The 14,821-nt window shown below is 42.9% G+C and overlaps 1 protein-coding gene across 6 annotated transcripts in view; it reads left to right on the forward strand.

The window, feature by feature from the left end:
* The window catches only part of frmd4a (FERM domain containing 4A), a 143,902-nt gene that overhangs the window by 65,382 nt on the left and 63,699 nt on the right, over positions 1–14,821 (forward strand). Inside the window, exon 1 of one of the 6 annotated variants that reach the window (XM_052060227.1) lies at positions 7,919–8,486. The exons of the other annotated variants lie outside the window; for them this stretch is intronic. Coding sequence (XP_051916187.1) covers positions 8,292–8,486 — 195 coding nt within the window. The 5' untranslated portion in view covers positions 7,919–8,291. Of the gene's footprint in view, positions 1–7,918; positions 8,487–14,821 lie in introns of those variants that run through there. 6 annotated transcript variants of the gene reach the window in all.

A 14,821-nucleotide genomic window follows, 5' to 3' on the forward strand; every position in this document is an offset into this window, starting at 1 on the left:
AGCACTGAGCGGCAAACATGCACACCATCTTGGTGCCTGCATGTTACTTTCTTCAAAACGCCATTAGTTGCCATGGAGATTTTATTTTAATGGATGCACTTCATTTTTCTCTCTTTTTTTTAAAATTAAATTGTTTCTTTGCTGTCACTCATTAAAAGCAGACGAATCATTCCACGTCGCTGTAAATGATGGATGTCGGTAAGATGATTGCTATCTACAGGGAAAGCACATAAAACAAGTGCTTAATGAAGCAAAGAAAAACAACAGTTTGCACTCTCTTCTTGTACAATTTGGAACTTGTCACGCTCGGCTGCCTCGTGTTGACTTCCTTGGCATGGAAAGAAAGCAAACATGAACAGAGATATACAGTATTGCCAGTATGTGATATGTATAATCATAAATACCCCAAGGGTCAAGAAATGTCTTTTTTTTTTTCGTGATGACATCCGCTCATATATCTTAGTTCATCTATCTAGGCCAGCGACATATGGTGATAGGCAGAATAATTAAATACTCTTCCACTAAATGGCAGAAGGCACAACGAACCTTTACAGCCATAAGTTGCCATTCATAGAGCTAGGTTTCTCAGTATAAGTCAATTATGGAGTAAATTGAGACGAGATTATCATTATTTCAGAAGGATATAGTTACTATCATTTTTTTAATTTCCAGTGGCAGTCTTGGCTAACTAAAGATTGTAAAGCACAGTTTTTAAGAATGTTGTCTTAGGACAGGATTGCATCTGTTGCTTGAAAGTACCTCTGGATCTTCTCGCAGCCTAGCTCATCCAGGCACTGATGGAGAAACTTCATGTGCGAATGGTTATCATAGAAATGTGGTTTGCTCAGAAGCATTTTCAGAAATAAGCAAATTCCCCCCAAAAATAGTCGTCATTTAATTTCAGAATTGTTGGAAAGGCATCCCAGAGACCCGATTATTTACTGAAAAAGTCACATTTTCAAACAGTATTGTGTCCGCTTTTGGTTAAATAGCAGAGAGTATAAACAGCTTGTTGTGGAGATGTTTACCTCTGTGAGCAGTCTGAATTAGGATTATCGCCCGCCTTTGTTAACCCGCTATCAATTTAAGCAGCTCAAGCTTTTACTGTGAAATTAGGCATTGAGAAAATAACAAACAAGGGGATGAGAGGCCGCAAGCAGGAGCCAGACGTCAACAAAACATCGATCTTAACCCATGTGTGGGCAACCTTTTTTGACCAACGGTCTACTCTTCAAGAAACTAACGGTTGGCCATTACCGCTCGTGCACGCAAACATACATGCTCGGACGCATGAGCAGTAATGAGGAAGGGTCGCGCCGCAGAAGAAAAGTTCACTCGTGTTTGCCAGACACATTCAGCAGCAAAACAATAGCAGACAATAGCCTGACTGTAATTTACCGTCATATATATTGGCCCTTTATAAGCGGAAGGGTAAGCGAGACAGGAATACTAATTGATCTCTGTTATCTTTAAACATTCTGCCGGCGCCAATCACTGAGAAGGTCAGCCTTGTGGATCAGGTGGACGCAAAGTCCAATCCTCATCAAGATGATCCAATTGCACACACATTACAGTCAGGGTTCATTTGGAGAAATAACATCCACATGCACACTCACTCAATTCCAATGGCCCTCACTTAGTAGAGTTTGGTTTCACCATTCTATACTGTATCTATAGCTTGGAATGTGTTTAGATTGGAAAGCCGGGGGAGGGGGGGGGGCTTTTTGAAAGATGTCAGAGTCGGCGACTGTCGAGTGTAGAGTTGGCCGTGTTGAATCAGGATAGCTGTTAAGTGGCCAACCTTTAGCCAGTCTGCATGTTGAGTTACTCTGCGTTAGTTGTGGCCGTCGGCAGCTTGTTTATGAATGTGCTCGTTACACGTTTATTTCACGCCGTTTGTTCAATAAAGCTTTTGAAAGTGCACAGCCGACCGTCTATGTCCCTGGCCACACAGCATGGAGTGATGACAATGTGTTCCACCAACATTATTTTCTTGATTGTTGACATACAGGTACCTTATGTTTTAAAAATCCACAATAACCATAAAAAAGCAAACTACAATCCGGAGAGAGACCACTGTAAGTGTTTACACTCATCATGCTGCTCTTACCAAATAGCTCCTTTAAGTGGTAGCCAACATATTGATTCCGTGTGATCTCACCAAGCCTTCCAGGACTTCAGGCAGGAAAGCTGAGGCCAGTCAGTCCAATTATAAAGACAAAGGACTGTGAAAGGAGGAGGAGGAAAGAGTTATGAGAAACTGGATCTCAAGGCTGGAGGCTGGGCGTCCCCTGCAGGCCCCTTTCGCATCTCCCTCCCCTGACCGCCTTGAAAGGGAACCCCCCTATCCTCCCCAAGGCTGCATGTTTTGGAGACGTGAGAGGACGCGAAGGGAGGGAATGAAGAGACTCCCATTCTTTCATCACTCTCCGCTGTGATTTTTTTTTCCCCCTCTCGCCCTTGTCTTTTTTTTTTCCACGTCCAAAAATCAGACCTATAGCCACATGGCACAGCTGCGTTCAAAGTCCACGTGCAAGATCAAACGATGAAGAGCCTTTTGGTTGCCGGTGGATGTCTGTCAACCGTTAATGATGTTTTTTCTCTGTCTCTCTCTCTCTTTGCTCGCTTTTGCTCTCTCACTCTCTGTGGAGACAGGACGCTAGCCTGGTAGCTATGGTGAGAGTGGACTCCTTTAGCCTTGGCAAAACATCCTCAGTGCGAGACAGGGTTTTGGAGGTGCGGGGGTTGTGGTTCCCCTTTCTGCCACCTTCACACAGAGCTTGGGAAGATGACTTCATTATGTTTGCTTGTTTATTTGCAGAAATGTTTACTGGCAAGGGGTTGGGGGCGGGGACTTGCTAAAAGAAAGAGGATGATAATGGGATGGAATTTTCACTTTGGTGAATCTGTGCTCTTTGTTTGGCAGCACAAGGTATCGTGACATAATTGTATTCACGGTGTGTTTGTCTTTTCTTGTCTCACAATCATTGTGTCATCATCTTTGCTGACATCATACTTTTTATTATGTGGATGTTTTGGGTGTATACAAGATATTTTTGTGTATATGTGTGTGTGTGTGTGTGTGTGTGTTGTCTTTTTGGGTGGCTCCAAGAGAGAGAGAGAGAGAGAGAGAGAAAGAGAGAGACTGTCAGTGTGTGTCTTGTTGTCTTTCTATTGTTGTGTAGCACCATCGTTTGTACCTTTCGTTGCAGACATTGTGATTGACCTGCACATGTTTTTTTCTGAGTGCGTGTGAGGGGGGCGGGGGGGGGGGCACTTGTCTTACTGCCTTTGTTACATCCCACCTTATATTGTTTGGACGTTTCTCCACGGTGTTGTCAGTCTGGAGTAGTTATGTATATGTATGGGGGTGTGTGCCCTCGTCTTCCTGTCTTTGTGTGGCACAACCCTTGACGTCCTTAACATCTTACCTGCCAGAAAGTCATTTATGATTCTTATAAAGTGATGTCTATTGTGTGTGCGTGCTCTTTTCTTTCTGTTGTTGTGTGGCAATATTCGACCCACCTTTTATTGAGTGAACATTTTTCTTTTTTGTGTACAATAAGCTGTTGGTGTGTGTGTACGTGTGTATGTGTGTGTGTGTGTGCGGATGCTTGTGCGTGCGTATGTGCACGAAGAAAGTATGCCTTCTCCCCTCCCTTGTTTTCCTGTGGGTGCACTGCAGTAACATGGTAATCCTCATTAATATTTATCTGCAAGGCAAAGTGGATGGAGAGAATGATTAGCTGGAGCCCATACACACGTTATCTTGTCGCTTTTTGAACGTGCTCTCTGTACTCTTTATTATGGCTCGTCAACTAGGCCAATTTGTGTACCACCAGATAGTCCTGATAATTCAAAGGGTTTCCTTTACACATATCATAATTTGTGCAAATGTACATATCACCGTGGAAACCAAAGTACTCACTTACACACACACACACACGCACACACGCACACACACACACACGATCATACGGAGGCTCCCTGTCTTCATCCCTCTCTCAAGCCACATTAAGTTATGTTATTGATTTCCACGCTTGCACCTCTAACACAATCACATTAAATGAGAATGATCGGAATTGAATTCCCATCACAGTCAATCTACGCATGTCACTTCTCGTCCCTGCTGTACTGTTAGCAGCACACGCTGATTCGCAACCAACCGTGTCGGGAGAGATCATTTGGAACTTATCCAGTTTCAACATTTATTTACAACAAATAATGTGTCTTTGTTCATCTATGGATGCCTTGGACAGGCAGAGCAACTAAACTCCTCCACTAGATGGCAGAAGGTACAATTAACCTTTGTGTCCAGTTGTCCACCTGTTGGCATTCATTAACATAATAGCTTTTTCTTCATTAAAACAGGCCCGGATTCAAAATTAAGTTAATTTGTGAATTGCATCAAGATCATGAGGGTTGAATTATTTCAGAATACCGTGTTATCTTGATTTACCTGTGCCCCAATTTCTGAGCCATCTGCTGGTCATGATTGTTTTCTTGTATTCGCTTAATATCTGATTTTAATGTGTTCTGACCACGCTAGTAAATCAAACACTCATTCTCAAATCGTCTTTCTCCATTGAAATGAATGGAAATGCTATGTCACTGGACCCCCCTCCATTCACGTGGGTTAGCAACAGGGTCAACCGTCAAAGAGCGAAAATCCACTTTTAGGTGTCAGCCATTGAAATGCTTTTGAGGAAAAGAAACTCAGGATTAAAAAAGAAAAACAACAACACTGATAAATGCATTGTTCATCAAAAGGAAATAGAAAGCAAACAGAAAAAATATTGAAAAAAAATCTGCAAATATGCCCGGGGCACCAATATTACTTGTTCTTCACAGAGGATGAGGAATATATGACTCGGGGATACTGCTATGCTGTCAATTGTGTTCAAATATCTATTGTGCAACGTAGATGCCTATTGCGTTTCCCATTATTTGTTAGTGCTAGAATAAAGCAAGTGGAAAAAACCCCCAAAGTGGCTACAAATGCACGTGTAACACTTTTTTTTTTATTGAGAGTGAACTTTAATTGGATGTAATAAACTATTTTCTTAGTCTATCTGCAAAAATGATGCTTGTTGTGAACTGAGTTGAGTCACTGCCACCATACAGTGCTCAATGCCTGCACTTTTTTATTTGGTGGTGTGCTGTAACATTTTCACGTAAAATGCATTCCTTGTATCAAAGGAGGGTAACACTGGACTCCAAATAATATGCCTGCAGTGTTTGTTGCAACTTTTTTGCACATTTATTTGTTTAGGTCGGAGAGTTTTGCATGGCAACGCTTTTGCACATTGGTAGAGTTTGTGACCCATTTCCCTCCAGCGCGCACCCTCGAACACTTCATGCTTCATGCATACGCGTGAGTGAAGATGAGAGCAGGAGGAGGGATAAGAGAGAAGCTCACCATAAGTGGAGTAGAGATGTATTAGAGACGAGGAGATTGTTATCGTTATCGTTATTGTTATCGATGACCTCATTAGACACCAAGTTACAGTGGAACCTCGAAGGGACAAGACATAAGGAGATCATACACGGTGGTGGTCTTCAGCTGTGGCTGTGTGTAATCATGGATTCATCGACTGTTTCTAATTTGTCATATGATTGTGCAGTTCTATGGTTAGTGCAGAGTTGCCCAACCTTTGCAAAACCGAGGCACATATTTTACATTAGAAATTTTTCATGGCACGTCACCAAACAAAAAGTGAACAAAAGTGTGGTTATTGAAATTTGGTGGGGCTGTGGGGTGGTCACGTGTTTATTTTTAATCACGAAAACAATAATAATATTAAATATTAATATTGTATCTGTAAAACAAACAATAACATAATTCATCAAAATGTAAATTCAACTGTTTGTGTTTTAAACTCCTGATGTGCACAACTTGGTAACCAGGGGATGTATCATACAGTCAAACAAAGAAGACTTTCACAACTACTGAAAGATCCTCAGTAAATTGCAGAAATACTTGACATTTTTTGTCATTTGAAATACAAAGTTATGTGTTTTTTTTTTAAATACTTGTGTAATTCTCTTTGTTTTATGTTTAGCTTGACACTGTACTTCAACTGGTAGTGGCAAACATTTTTTTTTCTTTATTGAGGAATGTTCACTTTCTGCCATCTAATAGAAAAACATTTCATTACTTCTAGCATAGATGGATTTCGAAAATGGATGGACTTTCAGCTCTGCTATTTTAAAAAGCGGAACTAAAAAAAACACGTTAATCTGTCAATCATAAATGGTGGTATTTTCTTATTCCACCAGCTGTCAGTGATTGTTTACTATAGTGGGCTCCCGCGTAACCTTTCCCAGGATTCAGTGTGACACGCGTGCACACAGGGAATCATGGGAACAGTTCAATGTGGTCCCTAAGCCCGCAGCTTTCACCTCGGCAAATATTTACTCCAGTCATAAATTACTGCCTCTGCTTGGTGCGCGTGTCCAACCTTCGATATTGCTCCAACCAGGCCCGCTGATTCATGTTGGAGAAATCACAGTGTAGGAATGCCGCGCCCTCCTCCAGGGTTTCTCAGGACACTGCTGAGAGGGCAACAGCACGAGGCCTTGAGATAGGCTGGTGAGAAACTATGCGCTTGTTCGTTTTAAATGGGCTAAAATTCTGTACAGGGGGACATTCTGATCCCATGATGTCATTGAGAGAAGCTTCCAACTTGTGGAAGGGTGATGCTCTTCGAACAGCCATCTGTTTGTCAGGCCTTTCTCAAGTCACTTTGACACAAACATTCTCTGAATCAGACGATGCAGATTAAGAGACATTTAATTTCAACACAGCAGCACCGCGGACTAGTCGTTGAGCAAGACTGCCTCACAGCTGTAAATTCAGGGATTTAAATTTCATGTTGGTGTTTTTGAAGTCTCTACACTGTCAATAGATGTCGATGTGAGTGTGAATGGTTCTTTGCATGTGCCCTACAATTGACTGGCGACCAGTTGACCGTGCAATCTTGGTCTCCCAAAATTAGATCCCAACACCAAATGTCTTCTAAAAGCCATTTGGGATAGGCTTCATCCTACTTATGACCTGAATGCGGACAAACACTGCAGAAAATGAATAGATGCTTAAGTTTACCACTATGTGTTTTGTGATTGACTGCCGATCAACAACTCACGAGCAAAACTATGAGCTATGTATGGTGGAGAATTATGCCTAGTGTATTTTAAACCAACACCTAGCTTTGCCCTAAAGTGCATTTAGCTTACTGCTGACAAACAACAAGCATCTGTGTCGCGATGTTACAATCCTGAAAGCAGTGCATATTTGAGCACAAACAGTGGTGCAACACATGTAGACAGATCATCTCCTCTCCGAAGAATGACTAATATTGATTTTAGTTGTGGCCATGTCTATGTACAGTAGGGGTAACCAACCTCTTCGACACTGAGAGCTGCTTTTCAGGTATTGATAAATGTGAAGGGCTAAAGGAAGTATGACGTCACTTTAAGACAACAATTGGAAAATGACGTTTTAAACTTATCCGAGGTGATCCAGGTGTTTGAAGAGTTGGAGGAAGAGGAGGTTGTTGTCAAAATGTATGCCAGACCATATATGTACGAACCAGATGTTCAGGATGCGAAAAATGCTCTGCCTGAACGGCCGGACGTGGAATGGGGACGAAAACCATCGGGACTGAAAGAACGGTGAACTATATAGGCTGCGGTTATTAGCCTAGCATTACTGTTTGCAATTTGAGGCTGTGCTGTGCTGTAAATTGCGTACGATGGGATTAGCTACTTAGTCTATGCATTCCCGCTAGCACTGAGAGCACACATTATAGCGGGTTGGTACAAGGTAAAATATCTAGACAACTAACTGCTGAGCCAAAACATGTGATTTAGTCAAAACAAAGTCTTCTAAAGACCTTAGTGATGCCTGAAATGAAATTTTGCGGAAATGCAACAGTTGTGCGTATCACTTAAAAAAAAACAGCAGAGAGAGAGAGAGTGAGAGCAACAAGGAGAGCACCTACATTTTCTTAGTGGGAATGTTTGTTTTTGTGGCTGTGATCGGGACAGAAGAAATGGCATTTGAGTGGGAGAATAAGCAATGGGGAATGAAGAAGAGGCTCACCGGGGACCATTAGCTGCGTGGGACTTGCAGGACTTTGACCTTGATGAAAGAGAAAGCATACAGGGCAGCTCTCTCTGGCTCACATCCAGAAGTGACCCAATTATTTTATCTGAGTGGTCTCAGGAGGAAATTAAAGGCTGATCATCGCCTTGGCGTTGGGGGAAGTTACCTGTGATGGCTCATATGGATGTTTAAGAAGACAGGTGGCACCTGTGGATGTCTCACCGGCTGTCCGGTCATGGAGGCTCTCTGGCCTGGCCGGGATGAAGCAGCGTGTGCCCAGCATCATGGTCTCCTCTGGGCTGTGATGTATGCGGGGAGGTTTCATGCTCCTCTGCAGTTATTACACACTCAAGTGTGTGCTTCAAGGCCACTCTACCAGGTAGGATTTTCATTGCCAGCTAACAGAAAAAAAAGGTCTGAGAAAAAAAATGGCCCTCCTATGGTACACCATAATCAAGGGTTTAAGGGTTGACCATGGCAGATTTGCTCTCTAAATGGCAATGAGAGAACTGTTAGATAGTGCCAAGTTGATTGCGATAAGCACGCTAACGCAGTTTCCTACTTGCATTGGATACGAGATCAGCTTTTGGTTTTCTTTTTGTTTGTCATTGTTCTGCTCAGGATGCAGAGACACTTCCGGGAAATGTCGTTGCTAGGAAGGAGCTGGCTGCCAAATAAGCCTGTTAGCGTTGAAAGGAGGACAAACACATATTGGTTTTTACTGTGCCTCCAGGCTGCCTCAGGTTATAACAGACTCCTCGGTCAATTTTGATTGCCTTAATGTGCTCATTTCATTAGTTGTGTTGATTTTTAATGCTCAGTAAAAAACCACGTCGGTGAATAAGCAAAATGGTTCATCAGTATTCAGCGTCTTCAACGGGTCCTATCTGAACTTAGACTCGGGGCTTTCATAGAATCATTAGTATTCCCTGGATGTTTCGTCTGCCCTGTTTGCAGCTAGCACCATCAGAACCAACCCCTCGCTAATTGCACTGCATTCAAAAGTTGGGGCTCTCAAACATTTGGTGTTCAGGAAAAAAATCATTAGCCATATATAATCATAATTGCTTATGTCATTTTACCTTACTGTCACATTATCAATGTAAACAATACCAATATGACTGACAAATATTGTGTTTTTACTTTGCGTGTGTAGCTCTTCAGTCATCCAGGTCAATGTAAACAGCAAAGGTTGAATCGAGGCAACTGGAATCTTCCTGTCTGGTGAATTTGCTGTAGTTGAGCATCTTTTCCAAAAACGTTAAATGGAGACCCAAGCAATTATCCAAATTAGGCAAGCAAAAGGATTCCAAGGACTCCTCAAAATACTAATGCTAATTTCAACCACCATCTGTACAGTTGAGACTCGTTTCAACGTATTTCGTTTACATGTTCACCGCCATCACAGTCACATTTCAAAATCCCGATTAATTCATTTTCCATTTTCCGATTTTGCCTTACAACAGACACCTTTATAACATAAACTATATTATAACGACCAGATTTTTCCCACAGAATAGTGAAAAGGCCTTTGTTACAACGAACCGTGGGAAGCAACTGCCACCGCGACCTTGCTTATGAGCAAAATGTACAGCGCAGGATTCCCCTCCGTTGCTCAGCAACACTACTGATCGACTCGGTACATTGTTGTACTTGCGGAGGCATGGCGCGGTCCTGTGCAAATGTTCTGAAAATATTTCTGGTAAACGAAAGCAAATCTCGCTGCCTGTGAAGGCTGAACTTGTCTCTCATTTTCAAAATGGAGATGTCGGCGGTACTGGCAGTTGCTAATGGCGGGTAACATTTGCTGACTGAATGTTTTCAGCGATGAAGTAATAACACGACAGTTGTTTCATGATTATAAAATCATTGTTTTCTTCATATACACATATTTGTAATTGATGTGTTTATACTGTATTGCATGTTTTTGCATCTATTAATGTTCATACTGTATGATAAATTGTTCTTTTATTGGAAAAGCTTACAACGAACTACCGTTATAATGTACAGATTTGTGATGTCCCTTGAGGTACGTTGTAATGAGGTTTGACTGTACTTAAATGTCAGAGAACTTTCTATTGAACGTTTTTTCAAGAGTTTGGAATGAATGTGTTTATTCATTCATTCATTCATTTTCCGAACCGCTTTTATCCTCACTAGGGCCGCGGGGGTGCTGGAGCCTATCCCAGCTGTCTTCGGGCAGTAGTCGGGGGACACCCTGAACTGGTTGCCAGCCAATCGCAGGGCACACAGAGACGAACAACCATTCGCGCTCACAATCACACCTAGGGACAATTTTGAGTGTTCAAACAGCCTCCCATGCATGTCTTTGGAATGTGGGAGGAAACCGGATTGCCCGGAGAAAACCCACGCAGGCCCAGGGAGAACATGCAAACTCCACACAGGGAGGCCGGAGCCGGAATCGAACCCACGACCTCTGCACTGTGAGGTCAACGCGCTAACCACTGGACCACCGGGCCGCCTGAATGTGTTTATTTTCCAGAAAAAAAAAGTTGAGATATGAGAGGAAAGTGCTATTTTTCAAGAAAAAAAATCATGTATTCAATCAGTTGCATTTTCCAAATGTCACGTTGCAATATTATGACATTAAAGAAAAGGAAGTCTTATTTGAGCAGGCACATTTCAAAAAGACGTTTTTGTTTTTGTAATACAGGTACTTCTTGAAAAATATAGGCCTTTCTTTGTATTTTTGGTACTCGCACTTGGAGTAAAAAGGTGAAGATCTGCAGCTTTATGGCAGACGGCTATTGTACAGTCCACCTGTCTCGCATGTTCATCCATTGTGCTTGCCTGTGGCTCCTCAGGGAAAGCGAGACAATCGAAGGAAACCCAACCAACACAACAGGCCCTCCCAAAACAACCCCCTCTTTAACTCCCCCTGCTGGTTCACTCACTTGCTAATATGTGACGAGCCAACACCTGGCAAACATCCTCCTCCCAAAACAACACTTTGAAGAGGCATGAGCAAAATGTGCGACCTCCCACACTCCCTTGGCTTGATGAAACCCTGGAATCCACTTTTCGGTTGGGAGTGGGGGTGGGGGGGGGGGCACTTGGTGGCAATGAGAGGTTCGGCGTGTCAGATTGTGGGAAGAGGATATCCAAGGCTCACTGCTTTGCCTCGGAGCCCTACTTCATCTAACGATGTCAAAATGACTCCTCGACTCACTCAGTTGGTATGTACATGGCATGCGTTGATAGTGTGTCAGTATGAATCATACTTATCAGACAATACTGCTCACAGGGATATTGTTTTTGTCGGCTCATGTTGAACATCTGACTGCACATCTGCATAGTTTCCAAACTTCACCGAACGTTACTCATCCGATTTATTTATTAATTTTTTAACTTGTCTACACACATCCCTGGAGTAGAAAGAACAAAACAATCCAACCAAATAAGAAAAAAAAACACGGTTAGAAGATAAAGTTGTGCTGAGTGGTGTTGAGCTGCTCTGGATAAATTACATGAATTTGAATGTTTGCGTTGTACATGACACAGGTGGGAGTAAGTCACTTATTGTTAGCCTAGTAGCATCTGAGTAATTTTGGTACGTGCTTGAAAAACAAGGAAAAAAAGTAAACTAACAGGAAGAGTTCAATTGCCTTGGTTTAACCGCCGCAGCAAACCATGACCTGGATGACTGACAGTCTAACAGCAGTCTGTTTGATCTTTGTGATTTTCATATGACACTTGGATAGCAATACTTTTGCCAACGGGGAGGCGTTTTCACTAGTCATAGATGAATGAAGTTCCACTGTCTGTCTTTGTACTCTTTGCCAGAGTCTGGATCTGTATGTGAGAACCCCACCCTCAACCCATGCATGCGTGCGCGCACACGCACACACACACACACACACATACACACACACATACGCACACACACACACACACACACATACACACACACACACACACGCACACACACACACACACACACACACACATACACACGCACACACGCACACACACACACACACACACACACACAAACTATTTTCCTTTCCCAAGGTTTTGAGAGTGCAGCTTGCTCTTTGTTTCTGAACTTTCCCAGCACTCTATTTGGGTTTTTCCTTTTTTGGTGGGGGGTCATTTTGTAATTTGTTTGGGACTCGCTGGAGGCATGTTTGTTTTATGATATGGCAGCGTCAGCGCACAAACAACCTCTGTAGCCATTTGCTGTATCTCTAGTTTGCCTTGAAAGCACGTTCGCTGCTCCATCACCGGCTTGTGGAGTGATTACACAGTGGCTTCGGAGTCCGAGTAACATTTGAACTTCTACATTTCACCCTAAAAATTCTGTCACATTCCAAAGTTTTGTGCTCATGTCTTCCATTTGATTTACAAAAGTGACCGAAGGGCCAGGTAATTTCTTTCTTAATAAAAAAAAAAAGGGGGGGGGCACTCAATGCAGACAAAAACCCTTTCTTAACCTGAATATTGGAAATATTTGGGTGTTGAAAGATTATATGAAAACGCAAAACACTTAATATGCACAAATTTGGGTTAATAAAAACTAGAATGTTCAAACACTGGAATACGTGGTCATATGTACAGGTGTGACTTTATCCACTCACGCATGTCAACGTGTTATTCCAAATGTTTCAGAAACCAACTATGAAATGCAACAAGTAGAAATATTATTTCTGAAAATGTATCATCATACACTATATGTGCACGTTAAAATATTGTGTACAGATTTCAGTCATACAGTTTTGGAGCTAGAAACTGTAAATCCTTGCCTTGTAGTATCAACCCACCAATCACCCCCAACCCACCTGTCCACCCCATCCCTGGGGGTCCTTGCCATGGCCCCTGTTATCCAACCTTCCTTCCACAAATCAGACAGTTTCAAATACTGTAGAAATATGAATAAAACGAAAAGGAAATTGAACTTTTAAAAGTGAAACGTTAAAATAAATCAGCCATTCAAAATGACTGTCGTAGTGATACAAGTGTGAAAAGGCTTTAGAACAGGGTTAGATTAAAAGATAAAAATTACAGTTCAAGTGTGAAAAATACAGGTAAAACAAGTTCTCTATTTTCAGCTATCAACACAATCTATTAGGAAAGGTCGAAGAAGTGCATGGCCACTATTCAGCCAATTAATTACAGCTCGCTTGGTTCGTGGCGCGCTCACGCATTGGCTCACGTGCTCACCATGCAACCATCCCGACACTGTAATCTGATTTAAGGCCGGGCATTAGTTTTAACGAGAGCAGGATATTAGAATTTTATACTCAAAGGAAGGCAAAGGCAAGTCCCAGATGAATTACCCCAAAAGTATATATAGATGTTTCACCCTGTTGGAGATTATTGTGATGTTAAATGTGCTAAATGCTTTAAAATGTGTCTTGCTTGATAAATCGGGAAAGCCGCAACGGACCTCACATCATTTTTTTCAGGTGGTCCTCCTAGGTTTAACTGCAGCATTAGTGATGGGGATAAAAGGGCTTATAATGTTTTGGGTTCAAAGGTTAGGGTCTCTAGTGTGGGATTGTAATCCAGGCGGATTATAAAGGGAATCGGGTGAATATCTGAGGAAATCCCACTCGGGGACTTTCAGATCCTCTGTTTGCATGGATCTAACAGCCACGCTGTGTTTACTGAACTGGGATTTACCATGTTGTACATGAGAATGTGTTATTTGAAATAGAGAGGAAGTCAACATATGTATACAGGGTTTTCCCTGCAGTCAGAATTGCGTGGCGGCCACCTCCAGCTAATTTTGTGCCGCCCCCAGTCAGACCGATTGATATCGCTCAACACAGCGTACAGTTCCAGGTGTGCCGATTGAGGGATTGATGTCCCTCTGCGGCAGCTTTGTATTTTAACTGCAGTTGCTGTGCTGCACCACTACGGAGGCGCTATATCGACAGCATTGCACAGGAAAGACCTGAAACAACGGCTCATGTCCTCCATCACCGAGTTCTGGTGTGCCTCCGTGTCCTGCGCGCGCACACGTCAAGTGCCGCCCCAAAACACACTGTAAACTCGGGATGCACGATAAATATCGGAATGACGATGTCTTTTCAATAAATCTAATAACCGACGGTCATGGGCAAGACGACATTCTGAAAACTAACGAAGATGGCTGCCCTGTCACGAGAGGAAAAGTTCAAGCCTTTTTGCCCGAGAGGAGCTAGGGGCTCGAATGAGGCAATCTGATCTCACCATTGACATCGTGGGTGCCGTGCGACCAACCTTTGCGCATTGTTGACTTTTGTGGGCTACCAAACCACTCGGTGCGTACGGTTCAGACTTCCGAACCACCGCTATCTTCGAAAACAGGTGTCATGACTCGGCATATCCTGACAGAAGGAAATAAGGAGACGAGCCTCACTTCGGATTCATTCATTTTCCGAAATGCTTGATCCTCACTAGGCCAAGGGGGTTGCTGTAGCCTATCCCAGCTGTCTTCGGGCAGGAAGCGGGGGACACCCTTAACCGGTTGCCAGCCAATCGCAGGGCACACTGAGATGAAAAGCCATTCGCGCCCACACTCACGCCTAGGGACAATTTTGAGTGTTCAATCAGCCTGCCATGCATGTTTTTGGGATGTGGAAGGAAACCGGAGTACCCGGAGAAAACCCACGCAAGCACGGAGAGAACATGCAAACTCCACACAGGAAGGCCGGAGATGGAATTGAACCCGGTACCTCTGCACTGTGAAGTCAATGTGCTAACCACTCG

Source organism: Hippocampus zosterae, chromosome 3, assembly GCF_025434085.1.
Source record: "Hippocampus zosterae strain Florida chromosome 3, ASM2543408v3, whole genome shotgun sequence".
Classification (NCBI taxonomy): Eukaryota; Metazoa; Chordata; class Actinopteri; order Syngnathiformes; family Syngnathidae; genus Hippocampus; species Hippocampus zosterae.